This window comes from Pelophylax lessonae (genome assembly GCF_965119305.1).
Source record: "Pelophylax lessonae genome assembly, chromosome: 7".
Taxonomy (NCBI): domain Eukaryota; kingdom Metazoa; phylum Chordata; class Amphibia; order Anura; family Ranidae; genus Pelophylax; species Pelophylax lessonae.
Window position 1 is genome coordinate 102,943,298 of NC_138774.1, and position 18,423 is coordinate 102,961,720.

General features: G+C 44.3%; 1 protein-coding gene across 1 annotated transcript in view; it reads left to right on the plus strand.

The window, feature by feature from the left end:
- Positions 1-13,316: 13,316 nt before the first annotated feature.
- LOC309560518 (galectin-4-like) overlaps positions 13,317-18,423 on the plus strand; it is a gene marked incomplete at its 3' end in the record, with an annotated part of 132,388 nt that continues 127,281 nt past the window's right edge. Inside the window, exon 1 of the mRNA XM_082264150.1 lies at positions 13,317-13,417. Within this exon, the coding sequence (XP_082120276.1) occupies positions 13,388-13,417 (30 nt within the window). The 5' untranslated portion in view covers positions 13,317-13,387. The remainder of the gene's footprint in view (positions 13,418-18,423) is intronic.

The window sequence follows — 18,423 nt, forward strand, 5'->3', positions numbered from 1 at the left end:
TGTTACTATATACATAAGTCACTCTAGGAAACATCTTATTGAGTGTGTGTATTTACTTGCTGAATTGAGATCATCCACACATGATGAGTCATTGAGAGTTGGGAATGGTGTCTCAGCGTTTCTCTACATGACTACTGAAGTGGAACATTTCTGCAGCTGAAAATCCACATCATACGTAAAACGCAGGAGCGTTACACCATGTCATTAGCTTTTCTTCTTTTATACCCTTTCTTGCCAGCCACGCTGTGGAGTACTTGGACGCGTGTGATGGAGCATTGTCCTGCATGAAAATCATGTTTTTCTTGAAGGATGCAGACTTCTTCCTGTACCACTGCTTAAAGAAGGTGTCTTCCAGAAACTGGCAGTAGGACTCGGAGTTGAGCTTGACTCCATCCTCAACCCGAAAAGGCCCCACAAGCTCATCTTTGATAATACCAGCCAAAACCAGTACTCCACCTCCACCTTGCTGGTGTCTGAGTCGGACTGGAGCTCTCTGCCCTTTACCAATCCAGCCACGGGCCCAACCATCTGGCCCATCAAGACTCACTCTCATTTCATCAGTCCATAAAACCTTTGAAAAATCAGTCTTGAGATATTTCTTGTCCCAGTCTTGACGTTTCAGCTTGTGTGTCTTGTTCAGTGGTGGTCGTCTTTCAGCCTTTCTTACCTTGGCAATGTCTCTGAGTATTGCACACCTTGTGCTTTTGGGCACTCCAGTGATGTTGCAGCTCTGAAATATGGCCAAACTGGTGGCAAGTGGCATCTTGGCAGCTGCACGCTTGGCTTTTCTCAGTTCATGGGCTGTTATTTGGCGCCTTGGTTTTTCCACATGCTTCTTGCGATCCTGTTGACTATTTTGAATGAAATGCTTGATTGTTCAATGATCACGCTTCAGAAGCTTTGCAATTTTAAGAGTGCTGCATCCCTCTGCAAGATATCTCACTATTTTTGACTTTTCTGAGCCTGTCAAGTCCTTCTTTTGACCCATTTTGCCCAAGGAAAGGAAGTTGCCTAATAATTATGCACACCTGATATAGGGTGTTGATGTCATTAGACCACACCCCTTCTCATTACAGAGATGCACATCACCTAATATGCTTAATTGGTAGTAGGCTTTCGAGCCTATACAGCTTAGGGTAAGACAACATGCATAAAGAGGATGATGTGGTCAAAATACTCATTTGCCTAATAATTCTGCACTCCCTGTATATATTGTAGAGAGGCGACCCTGGGTCACTGTGTGTGATAGCAATCTACGCCTGGTTTTGGTAAAGACAGACCTGCTGATTGCACACCTGTGGGCTGGGTTCATATTATTCCCAGGGTCAGCACTCAGAGCTCCCAGTTGGAGGACTCCACCATACAGACACGGGGTCTGTGTATGGGAGTCAGGAGGGCTCCCAGTTGGAGACAGCTGCACCCGGGCAGACAGGAGGGCTCCCACCACCTCTAAGAGAGAGAGGCTGCAGTTGGCAGCAAAAGCATACACATCTGCAGGAAGCAGATGTAGTCTGCGACATTGCAGCATGAAGCTGGTCTCAGTAAACTACAAGTGAGCTTGACCAAAGAGTATTTGTGTTGGTCTGAGGAGCTAGACCTAAGGCCTAGGCTTGAGGCCTGAAGTACCCAGGTGGCAAGTGAGTAAGCCAGGAGGTTGAATGAACAATATACAGTAATGGTGGAACCCTCTGGAGCAAGGGGAAATTGCTGTTGTTTTGTGAACTTTCCGTTCTTGTAAATAAAAGTGGGCTGCCATGCCCTTGAACATGCAGTCTAGAGTGGCACTACTTTCTGAAATCGCATGCACCATTTGAGTTCAATCTCCCCTAATCGTTACAAAAAAATATACATATACAGTATATATATATATATTCGGGATAGACCGATATGGTTTTTTTAGGGCCGATACCGATATTTTGGTCACAACGTATTGGTATTGGCCTATATTTTGTACATTTAAGGTTTTAAATAATAAATACAAATTTTGACACAAATCTGGTACTGAACATGTTAATTTTTGTTTAATGCTTAATGGCTGGCTGGCACCCTGTGGTGGGTGGCTGGCTGGCACCCTGTGGTGGGTGGGTGGCTGGCATCCTGTGGTAGGTGGGTGACTGGCACAGGGGCTATGGGTGGCTGGCTGGTACAGGGCCTGTGGGCGGCGGGCTGGTACAGTGCCTGTGGCTGGCTGGTACAGGGCCTGTGGGTGGCTGGCTGTCTGGCACCCTGTGGTGGGTGGGTGGCTGGCACAGGGGCTGTGGGTGGCTGGCTGGTACAGGGCCTGTGGGTGACTGGCTGGTTTGCTGGTACAGTGCCTGTGGCAGGCTGGCTGGTACAGGGCCTGTGGATGTGGGTGGCTGGCTGGCAACAGGCTGCTGTGGGTGGGTGTATGGCTGTGATACACTCCCGCGAGACTAGTCCTGACTCCAGACGAGGCTGTCCAAGGCGAGGGAGGTGGCCTAAGAAGGCAGAATGACGTCACAAAAATATCAGCTAAATCGGCCAGTTCTGGGGCCGATATATCGGGGAAAGTGCATATCGGCCCCGATATATCGGCCGTGCCGATAATCGGTCTATCCCTAATAAATAAATATATATATATATATATATATATATATATATATATATATATTCCTGTTAAAGAGGAAGTAAACGATCACTAAATTGTACCTATAGGTAAGCCTATAATAAGGCTTACCTATAGGTAGTGTAAATATCTCCTAAACGTGCAATGTTTAGGAGATATTTACTGTACATGCAGCCAGTGACATCACTGGCGTATACGCTCTGAAGAAATAGCTACCTGGGCTGTTCCTTCAGAGTCCTGTGCCGTGACTGGCGGCTCCTGTGCACATGCGTGGGAGTGACCTCATCGCGGCTCCGGCCACTCATAGAGCCAGAGTCTGCGGACCCGGAAGCAAGACAGGTGCAGATGGAAGCAGCCTCCAGTAATGACATAACATTGCTGGAAGGTTTTGTTTTCAGGAAAGTTTCACATAATGTGCTAGTATGTGATGCATACTAGCACATAATGCCTTTGCATTGCAGGTAAGAAAAAAAAAAGTCCAGCGGTTTACAACCGCTTTAACATACTTCTCCTTCTCACCAGCCAAAAGCATTTATGTGGCAGCACAGACCGGGTCTTATGTCGTGCTACCAAATTTATGCGTACCTTTGTTTGTGCCTTTTAGTGACAACACTCCACCTCTCCACCTGGTCCAATATTAGAACGCTTTGCATTCACTGAGAGGATGCAAAGCATTCCGACCTCCTATGTTCAGAATGCAGCAAGGCAGCTGCTAGGCATGTGACCCGGAAGCAAGGGGCGATCACTGAAGTAGCGGTATCTTCCAACTGGCTCTAATGCATTTCACTCAAATTGCAAAATTTCTCCAAAATCTCACTTTTGCTTATTTCCAGATACTATCAAAAGCGTGCCAATGTTACATTCTCAAACCTTCCCACTTGGTACACTGTGTTGCTCGTGGCATACTCTGGAATACCCCATCCTGTACACTGGTTTTACACGGCCCCTTATTGCGTATATTGGCTGTTAGTGATATGGATGTTGACCTTAACCACTCCACTCTGTACAGTATGATGGTTGTGGAATACTCCAGAGCAGGGCCATCTTTAATATCAATTGGACCCTGGGCAAGCATTTTCTTGGGCTCTTCCAAATCCACTTATCAATTATTTGCAGGCAGTGTGGGCTCAAGGGGCAGCTACTTTGGGCCCCACAACAATGATTGGGCCTTTTTCCTTGTGTTAAAGACAGCCCTGCTTCAGAGCTGCAAATCATTTTCCACTCTCCACACCATTCTGAGTGCTGTGCTACTTGTTCATACCAGGTGTTTTTTTACGCATGTGTTTGCAAAGTACATATAAAAGCCATTATGAGTTATGTGCCATTTTTCTGAATTTAACTAGTTCACACAGCTGATTAGAATGGGGAACTGTACATTTTTTTTGCATTCAAGTGTGTGTTATTTAGAAGTAATTATTAATGTGTGCTAAACAATGGAAAATGCAGGAATGGAATTGTCATGAAATCACAGCAACTGACAATTCCTTTTAAAATACACATACAATGAGTTACAAAGGGCACTGCGGGCAGGAAAGGACTGGGCTGGGGGGACAGGGTGGTATTTGCCCTCTTAGGTCAACACAAATAAAATTTGTTGGGCTTGTGGCCCTGAGTGGAGATACAGCACTTCACTATTCAGATAATATATACTGTATACTGTAATGTTATTATTATTATAAATTCTTGTATATTATATTATACACATTATATATATTATACATACCCGCTCCCTGTTCAGATCTGTAATCACAGGAAGCACCAACTTTCTTTGCAACTTTCAGAAGTCATGTGACTGTGAGGAGCCACAACAAAAGAAGATGTGGAAGATGTGAAAAGGTGATGCACAATAAATCATATGCTTTATGATTCGTGCACAGGGGCATAACCACTTACCCCCCTTCGTGACCAGACCATTTTTTGCTTTTTGCACTACGTTTTTTTTTTTTTTTCACAAATAGAGTTTTCTTTTGGTGGCAGTCGATTACCACTTTTTTTTTTTTTTTTTGCAGTATAAACGGAAAAAAAGACTAAAGATTTTGAAAAAAAGAATATATATGCATTTTTTTATTTTCTGCTGTAAAACATCAATCAAAGAAAAAAAAAATGTAATTTCTTCATGAATTTAACTCAATATATATTCTGCTACATATTTTTGGTTATAAAAAAAAACTCCCAATAAGCGTATATTGATTGGTTTACACAAACGTTATAGTGTCTACAAACGATGTATATTCTGGAATTTCTATATATTTTTTTGTATTGTGTATACTAGTAATGGTGGCGATCAGCGACTTATAGCAGGACTGCGATAGTATATGATGACTGCATTAGGCCCCTTTCACACTAGCAGACCATTCAGATCCGCCTGTCAGTTTTTCAGGCCGATCTGAACGGATGCCCTATGCATCTCTATGGGGCATCGGATGTCAGCGGAGACATGTCCGCTGAAATCCGATCCGGTCTGTCAAATCTGGACAGATGGAAACCCTATTTTCCATCCGTCCTGCGGAGTGGATGGTATCGGATGAGAACGGACAGATGGTCTCTTTTCTCATCCTATTCTCCCATAGAGAACAGCGGGGACCTGACAGTTCCGTCTCCGCACAGAGTGTGAAGATAGAGCTGCCATCCACCTGCTCAGCGGGGGATCGGCGGATCGATCCCCCGCTGAGATAAACGGAGTCCACCGACGGACTCCCATGTGTGAAAGGGGCCTTAGTGTTCTTTTTTAGGCTTTCATTTTCACCTGGTGATCCTGTCAGGAACTGTTATTTTTTTAACAGAAGAAGCTGTCCTGCAGATGTAGCAGTTAGATAAACTATTTACTACTGACTTGGGTGCTCACATTGATCAGCTTTTGCTTATTTATGTAAAACCTTTATCACAAAATGAAAAAATCTGTTGCTTTAACTGTTAAACCAGTTCTGGACCGGAATGATTTACCCCCTTAATGATCAGGCCATTTTTTGCAATTCGGCACTGCGTTACTTTAACGGACAATTGCGCGGTCGTGCAGCACTATACCTAAATAAAATGTATGCCCTTTTTTTCCCACAAATAGCGCTTTCTTTTGGTGGTACCTGTGCGATTTTTATTTTTTTGTGCTATAAACAAAAAAAGAGCGAAAATTCTGAAAAAAAACAAACAAAACAATATTTTTCACTTTCTGCTATATAATATTTTAGGCCAATTTGTTTTTTGCTACCAATTTTGGTAAATAAAATCCCAATAAGTGTATTTTGATTGGTTTGTGCAAAAGTTATCGCATCTACAAACTAGGGGAACGATTTATGTCATTATTATTATATTTTTTTTTTTTACTAGTAATGGCGGTGATTTGCGATTTTTAACGGGACTGCGACATTTCAGCGGACAGATTGGACCCCTAACTGACATTTTTTACACTTTTGGGGGGACCAGTGACATTACGACAGTAATCAGTGCTAAACATATGCACTGTTACTGTAATAATGTCACTGGCAGGGAAGGGTTTAACCTAGGGGTGATCAAAGGGTTAAGTGTGAGCCTAGGGGGAGTGTTTTCTAACTGTGGGGGGGGGTGGGCTTGTGAAATGACCATAGACACCTGTGATCCTATATAGAAGGATCACAGGCACTCTGTGATCATTTCAGAGAGAACAACGGTCAGCTGTGTTTCCAACAGCTGACCGTCCTTCTCTCTTAGTGGGGAGCGATCGCGGGTGCCTGGCGACAATCGGTGCCGCTGGTCCCGTGGATCGGCTTCCCCGCTGCCCAGTGGGGGCGGAAGCACGTTGCCGGTGGTACGCGCTCGCCCCCAGGAGCGCTCCTGCAGATCGTGTACTGGTACAGCGATTCGCGCAGCCAATAGAGGCAGGGGGTCGGCAAGTGGTTAAAAAATGTTAGGTGGAGTTTGGCTTCAATTAGTTAGTGTATCTAAATCTGCTAGTCTATCTAACATTCCCTTCCCCAAGACTTGCAATGCTGCTGCTGCTGTCTGCTATACCCCCTGTGCTCATTCATCCAGAGCGGGGGGCACTCTAATAAGGGAGGTGTGTTACTGAACAGATCACCAGGTGACAACAGAGGGAAAAAAGCCTAAAAAAAAAAAAAAAACAGATGCAGCCACCACATCTAATGATTGTTAAGTTGCAATATATTACATTTTTTAGTTTGGGGTTTAATAAAAAGTAATCTTGAGGCTTAAAATGTATTTTTTTGTGTGCAAAAAACAGATTTGGCAGCATAGGGTTAATGTGCATTAACTGCGACAGGCTGATAATACGCTCAGTGTATATTCCGGAAATGTTCTGTTCCCAGAGGGCCTGCCATACAAGTGAATGCCTGTCCATAGCTGTACTCTTGCAAATCTCGATACTTCTATGCATCAGAATTTACCCCTGCATGTGCATTGTATACAACATACTGTATTTCCCAAACATGAAACTTCCTTATTTGGGAAATACGTCATACACACAAATGTGCAATAAAATACCTTCGTTTTTAACGTATAGGTGGGAAGGCACACGCTTTAGGTAGAATGAACACGAGGATGGGCTTCCAGCTCTTCTCCCTATTGTGGAGGGAACACTGGCACGTTTGGCGGCTGCTCCTCACACCAATTACAATTTTTTCTTTTCAACTTTTTCACTTTTTCTTAAATTCTGAAATTCTAATTCTGACAGCTAGGATTGATTTATCAGATTTTTAGATTCCCTGAATCGGTCTCTTGGTTCTCTGGGATTGTTTTGTCTATAACTGACTGCTTGCTCCCTGTATCACAATCTGCCCCAGCTTGCTGCTGGCTCACTTCCTAATCTTTCCTGAAACATCTTTTCTTGCCTTGCACTTGACCTCTGCTTCCCAATCTGCCCCAGCTTGCTGCTGACTCACCTCCGAATTTGACTTGGATCACTGGACCACTTTCCTTGCCCTGCACTGGACCTCTGTTTCCCAATCTGCCCCAGCTTGCTGCTGACTCACCTCCGAATATGCTGGTCAAGTACACTGGACTGCAACTAAAACAGAACAATTTTTTGGCTAAAGGTGCATATGATTTTTGGAATATTGGGATTTTAAGACCAAAGAGATACATGCATCGTGGAACTGGACGGCACCTCCTCCCTTCAGGTTCTTGTGGTGTCTCTATAAATTACCGCATGAAAATGGAAATTTTACTACCATAGTTATTCACTGTACAATTCTTAGTGAATTGAACATTTGAACAATTGTTTCCGCATGCGTTATTTTACCGCATTTTTTTCAACTCTTAGTGAATTGACCCGTAAATGCTAAATTAGATTTCTAGTGTATACTCTCCACCAACGGCACATGTTAAAGCAAATTACATTCTCTATGAGCCATTCTCCTTTACCAACAGCATGAGACAGGGGTGCCCCCTGTCTCTCCTCCTCTTTGCCCCCACGCTCAAACCATTTCTCTGCAAGATCCGACTGAACTCGACTTAACTGATATTATTGGTCTCCGCGTTGCAGACTCCAGGGCCGTCTTTAATATTGATTGGACCCTGGGCAAATATTTTCTTGGGGCCTCCCAAGACCACTTATTAACTATTTAGAGGCAATGTGGGCTCAAGGGGCAGCTGCTTTGGGACCCACAACAATGACTGGACCCAGGGCAGCTGCCTCTTTTGCCCTGTGTTAAAGACGGCCCTGGTAGACTCTCAACATAAAGTATCAGCATATGCCAACGACATGCTTTTCTCTTTGACTAACCCTTTGGTGTCTATTCCCAATTTTCTTTGGGAATTTGAACTTTATGGAGCCCTGCCTAACCTTAAGAATAATTTTAAGTCAGATGCGATGGGGGTCGTGATACCACAATTACTGCTCCAAACCTTAAAGCTTTGTTTTAAATTTAAATGGACCGACAGGGCATTTAAATATTTGGGCAATTATGTCTCCATACACTTACGCTGCCCTTTTGAACTAAATTTCCCACCCACAACTCCTGTGCAAAACACATAGAGGTTGATTTACCAAAACTGGAGTAGCTCTGCATAGAAACCAATCAGCTTCCAGGTTTTGTTGTCAAAGATTAGGTGAACAAGCTGAACTTTGACTGATTGACTACCATTACACAACTGCACCAGATTTTGAGTGCCACCCCATACTCTACTTGATGTGTGGCACCATGTTCTACACTCATGGTTCAGGTGCTGAAACATTATATAATGAGCTTCCTGCAAACATTTTTGTATCTCTTTCAGGTTCTACCTATTGCCATTCCTGCATGTTTCTTTAAACAAGTTCATTCTCTCTTCAATTATTTTATTTGGGCGCATAACTGATTAAGGGTCTGTCATCGCCTGTTGATGCTACCCAAACAATATGGTGGCCTTGCTGTTCCAGATCTACAAAAATAATATCAGGCATCCCACTTGGGTAGACTCATAGACTGGTGTTGCTACGTGAACATTAAGCTTTTGCTACAACTAGAACAAGCCCAAATCTAGATTCCTCTTCCTGGATCGACATGGTGCTATGTTGACCTACCCTTCTCTCTTAAGGCACACCCTCTGTATAGGCCTACGGCATGCATGTGCTCTTCACTTTTCTTCACAACTTTACTGACCTCAGGTGACTTTCCTCTCTTTTCCATTTTAGGCAATCTGCGATTTCCCCCAGGCCTTCAAGTTAAGACCCTCCAAACCCTAATTGACTAATTGGATTTCTGGAGGACATCGCAGCTACATCATTTTTTCCTATGAGGAAGTCACAAGGTTATGCGACAAAACGCGCCAGGCATCAGGAGGCAGAGCTTATGAAGTTATTACATCCGGAAGTCCATGCTGTTTTCATAGAAGCTTATCCTTAGGGGGGCAACTTGATTTTAGGTATATTGGCTTTTTATCCTGTGAACTGGAGTTTTTTGTTAGTGCACCTGCTTTGTGAGTAGTCCTTTGTCTTGTGGTTTTAATAAACTACTGGGTATTTATTTACTACACCATGAGAGTTTTTCTCTTCTTTCCTACTGGGTATATGGGCTGAATCCTGAGTCTCATGATGGATTCATGATCTGCTGGAAGCTTTCCCAGCAGCTGGGAAAGCGTGATAAGCCTTACCTGAGTTTAGGTCTATTTAGGAGGTAAAAGGCTGCAGTGATGTGGTGGGCACTGCGGTGGAGCACTATGTATGTCAAGTGAATCACTTGTGGATGATTTATATTATAATCATGGAATGAACACTATGATGCACTTTTGAATTTAGTTATTTATGGACTTCATATATTGATTGACTTTTTACTGATGTTTTGATTTTTTTTTGCATTTTGCATACTAGTTATTAACATTGTTGCGCTATTATATACATAATTTTTTTGGGCTCCCTTCTGCCTCCGTGTAACTTTTGATGCCGGCTGACTAAATTGGAGAAATTGTGTACTGAATGAGGTGCTCTACCTCATACTCTTTCAAAGGTTTACTCCCTACTAGTAGCCCCGCCAGATGACTTTCAGTTGTCCTATATTGAGAAGTGGGAATCGGACCTGGGCAAGACTTTTACAGCAGACCAAAAGACCAACATAATTTGTGTTTATTTTTAAATCCCTGATTTGTAAGGGAATTAAAAAAAACGACTTCAAAATTGTAACCCGATAGTGCCGTACCTCATCTATTTTCCATAAATAATTTCCGAACACCACTGATCGCTGGTCGTGACGGGAGAAGTGGGGGACGCTGCTAAATATCTTCTGGTCTTGCCCCAAACTAAAGCCCCGTACACACGAGTAGAAATTCGGCCGGGAAATTTCATCCGACTACCGATCTGCCGATTTTCGGCTTGTTAGTATGGTGCTTCCGACAACCGACTCCGACTCTTCGGGCCAAAAAATTCCTGGTGTGCAGGCTATGTAATTTTTGTCGACTGTCAAAACACGTCCGATTTTCGTCTCATTAGTACAGATTTCGATGGGGAAAAATCTTATGAGCAAGACTAGGCATGCTCAGAGATGAAAGAACACAAAGAAATCCAACACATGACATCACTTCTGAAGTAGAATTCTGTCGTGCGGGAAAATTCGTGTGCAGTCTAGAGCACATTCCAACCAACAGACACCACTCTAGACAAAAGACGGACGACCGGTCGGAGGAAATTCGTTGCGTGTGTACGAGGCTTAAGTCATTACTGGAAAGGGGTCCAGAGGATTGCCCAAAATGTAAGTGATTACAACATTCCGGAGGACCCGGCCTTCTTCCTGCTTCATGCCTCGAACATACTGGCCAAAACTTATAAGAAATCTATACTTTGTCATTAATGCCACCAAATAATGCATCCCTCTTAGATCCACAACCTCCATCCATTGGTCTTTGGCTTAATAAGGTCAAAGGGCTGAACCAGATGGAAGACCTTGTGATTTCTGTGCAACATAAACATAGAGAAGTATACTTCAAAACCTGGACTCTCTGGACCATGTTCGTCTACTCAGAGGAGGGTAAAGCTCTCTTTGTTGTTGGTTCTGCTGGTTGATGGGTGCCCATGGTGCCTGCCACTCATGCACACCAACACTGTCCCTCCCCCCACCTCTTTTTATCTCCCATTATCCCTTCTCTAGATCTATCTTATATACATAAGATCCTTGCAGTTCCTTCCTTTAACATGAGTATGCAATATATTTAAAGTGGAGCTCCACCCAAAAGGGGAAGCTCCGTTTATCTGTCTCCTCCACTGGAAAGGTGCCGGGGGGAGGGGGAGACAGGTACCTGATTTTGACAGGTACCCCCTCCCACTTCCGGGTGATCTTGACGTGGCCCCCCCTCCTCCTTTCCCTGCCTTCGGGCCATTCACAAGGTGCAGCGTACATGCGCAGTGGCTTCACTGCCGGTTTCCCTGACAGGCAATGATGGAGGCAGGGGTGCCAACATTGCTGGATTCCAGGACAGGTAAGTGTCCCAATTAAAAGTCAGCAGCTACAATATTTGTAGCTGCTGACTTTGAATTTTTTCATGGGGGGACTGGAACTCCTCTTTAACTCTACAGTGACAACCGCACCCTCTTTATTTGATGCTGCTTGTTGCCTTTCTCACCCTCTGGCTCTTTCCCTGTTGATCTTTGTCTCTGCACCTGTCTCCTTAAGGTGTAGAGCTATCTCAGGTTGACATGCTGAGACTTCTCTGACTATCTGTTGTCGATCTTCAATTACTATTTCGTACTGATTTCATAATTGTCAGAAGTCCTTCGCTGTATTTTTTTTGACTGAAAATGCTGCATTTTGTTTTGTACATTGTCTTGATTTGTTTAAGAGCCGGTTCACACTGGGGCGACCTGTCAGGCGACCTGGTCACCTCACAGGTCGCCGTAGGTCGCCTTCCACAGAGAAGCTGTGGACCCGTTCTAATAGGAGCGACACAAGTCACTCCGACTTAGAAAAAGGGTCCGGAGCTTCTTTGGGGCGACCCGGAGCGACCTGCATTGACTTCAATTATATGAAGTCCGTGCCGGCCGCTCCGAGGACGCGGTGCGAGCTGCGCACCGGGACTTCACAGGTCGCCCGGCAAAGTCAGGTCGCCCCAGTGTGAACGGGGTCTGAGACTGCTTGTTTAAAAATAAAGAATTTATAAAAAAAATAAATAAAGTTTATTATTATTTTTATTATTATTATTATAGTTGCACATACACTATATTGTCAAAAGTATTGGGACACCTGTCTTTACACTCACATGAACTTTAATGGCATCCCAGTTTTAGTCCAAACGGTTCAATATTAATATGGCCCTCCTTTTGCTGCTATAACAGCTTCACGTCTTCTGGGAAGGCTATTCACAAGGTTTAGGAGTGTGTCTATGGGAATGTTTGACCATTCTTCCAGAAGCGCACTTGTGAGGTCAGGCACTGATGTTGGACAAGAAGGCCTGGCTCGCAGTCTCCGCTCTAATTCATCCCAAAGGTGTTCAATCAGGTTGAAGTCCGGACTCTGTGTAGGCCAGTCAAGTTCCTCCACCCCAAACTCACTCATCCATGTCTTTATGGACTTTGCTTTGTGCACTAGTCCAAATAATTTGGCGGAGAGGGGATTATGGTGTGAGGTTGTTTTTCAGGGGTTGGGGTTGGGCTTGGCCCCTTAGTTCCAGTGAAGGGAACTCTTAGGGTGTCACCATACCAAGACCTTTTTTCATGCTCCCAACTTTGTGGGGAAGGCCCCCTTCCTGTTCCAACAGAACTGCATACCAGTGCACAAAGCAAGGTCCATAAAGACATGGATGAGCGAGTTTGGGGAGGAGGCACTTGACTGACTTGCACAGAATCCTGACCCCAACCTGATAGAACACCTTTGGGATGAATTAAAGCAGAGACTGCGAGCCAGGCCTTCTCATTCAACATCAGTGCCTGACCTCACAAATGTGCTTCTGTAAGAATAAACACACACCTAAACCTTGTGGGCAGCCATCCCAGAAGAGTTGAAGCTGTTATAGCTGCAAAGGGTGCGCCAACTCAATATTGAACACTACGGACTAAGACGGGGATGCCATTAAAGTTCATGTGTGTGTAAAGGCAGACGTCCCAATACTATTGACAATATAGTGTATATATGTGCGTCTGCGTACACATGCATAGAAGTTCCAGCTTTATTTTACAAAAGGGAATGTGCGTGTATGTGTGCAAAAATACTGACGGGTAATGGAGATTTTTCAGGCTGCAGATGATTTCATCATAGACAGCCCCTATATACAGTACTATATGAATGGACAATCTCAGACACTCCCACCCCTGTTGTTTTCTATATCCTTTCTTCCTCTACAGGAAAACGAAACTAGCTTCACTTCTCTCTCCCAGAGTCATCGAACGTGTAACAGCACACAGACCAGATGGCAGGCTATGCACCCATTTACAATCCAGTAAGTTGCTGATTGTATTATATTACTAATTGTTTTTTACTGTTTCTTAGTACAACTTTTGTCTGTTTGTAAACTCAAATAATGACCAGATCAGTAGTTTGTAATAATGAGAGAAGGAAATGTGAGTGCATGTCTTTACAATCTCCTCCTGCAGTACCTAAAGATGTGGATTTGCTCTGCTATGTTGAATAATTACCCTCTATGTAGAAGAATGTGGCAGTACTGGATGATTGACACCCCAGGCACTCTGCTGTTTGCTCACATCCTATAACTGCAAAGCACTGACGTGTGTATAGAAGAGGAAATCATTCCTACTCTGTTTCACAATGTAATCGAATTACTATAAGGGCTCATTCCTTTAGGGCTCGTTTACACGGGCGGTCCGATCAGATCCGCCTGTCAGTTTTTTAGGCGGATCTGATCGGATCCTCCATGCAGCTCTATGGGGCAGCGGGTGTCAGCGGAGGTCACCTCCGCTGACACCCGCTGCCATCCGCATCCGATCCTGTGCTGAAATCTGGACAGATGGAAACCCTATTTTTCCATCCGTTCAGTAATCGGAGCGGAGCGGATCTGATGAGAGCGGACAAGCGGTCCGCTCTCCTCCGATCCCCCATAGAGGGCAGCGGGTGCTGAGACACCTCCCTCTCCGCTCTGCAAGCGGAGACGGAGCTGTCATCTGCCCGGCTCAGCGGGGATCGCGGATCGATCCCCGCTGAGCAACACGGATCCGCCTGCGGAGGCGGACCGTGTGAAAGAGCCCTTAAGGCCCCTTTCACACATGCTGTCCGTTTGTCCGTTTTACATCCATCTGTTGACAGATGAAAAATGGACATCATTGCATCTCTATGAAAAAATGGATGTAAATGGATGATCATCCTTTTACATCAGTTTTCATCCGCATCCGTCATCATCTGATTTTTTTAACTGATCAAAGCTCTATTTTTCTTCCATTAAAAAAACGGATCGGATGAAAAACTGATGTAAACTGACAAATGGTCAGTTTTGTATCCGTTTTTGCATTGGATGTAAAAAAAAACTGATGAAAATGGATGAAAAACTGATGACCACTGATAAAAAAACTGGTGACAAAGGATAAAAAAACGGATGAAAAAGGATGAAAAACTGATGACAAAGGATGAAAAACTGATGATAAAGGATGAAAAACTGATGGCAAAGGACAAAAAACTGATGGCAAAGGATGAAAAACTGATGACAAAAAACATGCCTGAACTGATGAAATGAACAGTCCGTATGTGTGAAAGGGGCCTTAGGGCTCTTTCACACGGGCGTTCCTTATGTCCGTTTTTCATCCCATCCATTTGCGGATGAAAAACGGACATAATGTATCTCTATGTAAATACGGATGTCAGAGGATGATCATCCTCTGACATCCGTTTTTTGTCAGTTCAGTTCAGTTTTTTTGAACGGAGGAGAACCCTATTTTTTCTTCCTTTCAAAAAACGGAACGGAAGCAAAAACGGATGTCAGTGGTGTCATCCGCAGACATCCGTATTTACATAGACATGCATTATGTCAGTTTTTCATCCGCAAACGGATGGGATGAAAAACGGACATACGGACCGGATGACACAAGTGTCATCCGTGTCCGTTACAAAAAAAAAAAAAAGGACCTGATCGGGCAAAAAAAAAGGAACGCCCATGTGAAAGAGCCCTAAGGGCTCTTTCACACACTCCGCTCCGTCGGCGGACTCCGTTTATCTCAGCGGGGGATCGATCCGCCGATCCCCCATTGAGCAGGAGAATGACAGCTGTTCTCCGCACTGTGTCCGCACAGCTGTCAGAGCCCCATACATCTCTATGGGGGAATCGGATGGGAACGGACCGATTAACGAAAATAGGGTTTCCATCCATCCAGATTTGACGGATCGGATCGGATGTCAGCGGACATGTCTCCGCTGACATCCGATGCCCCATAGGGATGCATGGGGGGACCGTTCAGATCCGCCAAAAAAACGGACAGGCGGATCTGAACGGTCCGCCTGTGTGAAAGGGGCCTTAGGCTGGCCACACATGGGTCAAATTTCAAAAGAATATTCTTTCGAAAATCAGAAATTTTGTGCGTTTTGTGATCCAATGGTGCCACCAATGATTTCAAAATTCGACCAACCAAGCCTTCAATTTCACCTCGTATTGCTACAGAAAATAATTTTTTGTGGCTGGGAATCTTCTTTTCTTTCCGGGAATTTTCTTTTCTTACACTCATGCGCATTTCTTTTTTCATTTATATTTCTCGCACGATTCTCCCATCATTAATTAGAAAAGCGTTCGTTTTTCAGAAAATTTCCAACATGCCCGATAACTCAAATTCGATGACTGCACGAAAATTGGCTGTTGCTGCGGCCCACTAATGGTGCGAAATTCAAACAAAAATTCTTAGATAAGATTTTCAAAAGAAAATTCTTTCGAAATTCAACCCATCTATGGCCAGCTTAAGGCCCTGTTCACACCTGAGCGTTTTTCAGCTTGTAAAACGCTCATCTCTAAAGTCTCAAAAACGCCCAACAAGCAAAATCCCATTCATTTCAACGACCCCTGTTCACATATGAGCGTTTTGTCGCCTGAAGCAAAATGCCTGAAGCTCAAAAAAGTACATGAGCTTCTTTTTTGGCAGATTACAAGCGTTTTTGTTAGATGTCAATGCCTGCCTCCAAACACCTGTAAAAAACACCTGAAAAAAGCAAAAAAAAAACGCCTGAAAACAATACGCTCAGGTGTGAATGGAGCCTAAGCGTACCTATGCACACACCTGTGTAAGGCTCAGTTCACATTGTTTCTGCAGTGCTTTTTGCGTTTTTGTTTTTTTTTTACTACGTTTGGGTATTTTGTGCTTTTTTGGGTGGGGGGAATATGTTGTTGGGCAGATTAAAAACGCGAATCTCAGCAAAATTGCGGTAAAAAAGGAATACATGCTTTTCTGCAGCTTCTCTATTGAAGTCTATTGAACCAACAATGCAACAAAAAAAACACTGTTTTGCGTTAAAAAAAAGTCCATGACCCTTTCCAAAAACGCAAAAATGCATTGATGTCCTGCGTTTCTGCAAAAAGCATGAAAAAAGCATTGGTGAGAATGGAGCCTTGAGGGCTCTTTTGCCTGCATGAGATGCATAGGTGTCCCGTGCAGGCAGTCCTATTATATGCTACAGGGACACAGAGGCCGCACAGACACAGACACTTCTCCATATTTGACAGCTGAGTGGGTGTGGTGCATGTCCCCGAATGTACACTGTCTGTGTCCGGGGACATGTACTCGCACAGCTGCAGGGCCAGTGCAATGATTTTTGCCGCCCTAGGCAAAATAAAAATTGCCGCCCACCCATATGCTTTCCCACCCCCGTTTCCAAGTTTCTGAAGGGGTTTAAACCAGTGGCGGCTGGTCCTCCATCGGTCGGGGTGGGGGGGGGGGGGTTCGGGGGGGTTGTCAGACGGACCTGGCCACGGACCCCACCAACATCACTCCAGAGTCCAGTCCACACCATATTTCCCCCCCCTCCCCAGGCACCAGTTCACTTACTTTGTTACTGGGGATGGCGACGGCTTCCCCCTCAGTCTCCTCCATGTCCCCTCTCGGCGGCTGTCTCCTCCCTCCTCCTCCTCCTCCTCCACCAATAAGATGCCTTCTCCTTTGGCCAATTGGGAAACAGGTCTCGAGACCCACTTCCTGATTGGCCGGGAGGAAATCAGTGTGGCAATAGCAAATATTCATTCACTATTGTCACACAACTGGGTGGGCTCAGGGTGCAGTCCTCTGTGCCCCGATGCCCACCCTTTTGTGAAGCCTATTAGAGCCTCTGGCTGTAATCACGTGCTTCAAAAAAGAAAAGAAAAAATTGGAATCCATGCATCCGGAGCCCTGCATGTAGATTAGGGGGCTGGACGCCTGGATAGTGGGGCAGCGCCCCTGTGCCCCTAATGGACAGGCCGGCCGCCACTGGTTAAAACCCCTTCAGTGACCTACGGTAAGTCACTTACCTCAGGTCAGGCTCCGCCGGCACCCCCTGCTAAGTTTCGCCCTAGGCAGCTGCCTGGGTCGCCTTACTGGTAGCACCGGCCCTGCTCAGCTACCAAATCGGACCATGCAGCCTCTGCATCTCAGTAGCAATGAATAGAACTGCCTACACTGAACACCTGTGCATCCCAAGAGGGCAAAAATGTCCCTTCACACAGATGTATGCATAGGTACACCAATGTGAATGAGCTCTAAAGCTGAACTACAAGTATGATCTGCATTGCATGCTTACATTGGTCTATCTTTTGCATATCTAATATCTGATAGGCCATTGGGGAAGCTGACAATGACTGTAGTAATCGGCGCTTCTGATGGCTGTTATCTTCTGAGCATTACTCAGGTTCTGTGTGAGTGTCTGCTCCCCCTGTACAATCACCACAGTAGATGTTAATTTGGATTAAATTTTCATGATTCGGATGTAAATCTCTAAATCCCAAAAGTAACAAATTTCAACGAATCCGAAATAAATTATATTGAAAACAACAATTTGATTCCTATTCATTCATTTAGTTTGGATGATATGATGTAATACTTTGCGCCTTTTGTTAGACTCTGTTCTAAACGAGGCATTTTTGGGTGATTTTCTGCTCTAAGCCTCATCTATAAAAACGCCCAACAAGACAAATCCCATTCATTTCACTGGCCCCTGTTCACATCTGAGTGTTCTGTAGCCTTAAGCAAAACGCCCATCGCTCAAAAAAGTACATGAGCTTCTTTTTTGGCAGATTACAGGCCTTTTTATTTTTTTTCATTGGTCACTTGTCAACCTAAAAATACCTGCACAAAAACGCAAAAAAAAAAAAACGCCTGTAAAAAAAGCAATGCCCAGATGTGAACGTAGCCTTAATGACTGAAGCATCCGAAATAACGTAACAACGTAACGAAAGATCCAAATTGAGTTGGATCGAATCGTTTTTATTATAGTGAGCGTAGCGTGAATATTCTAATAATCCGCCGATTCTTTTTTCATTTTTAA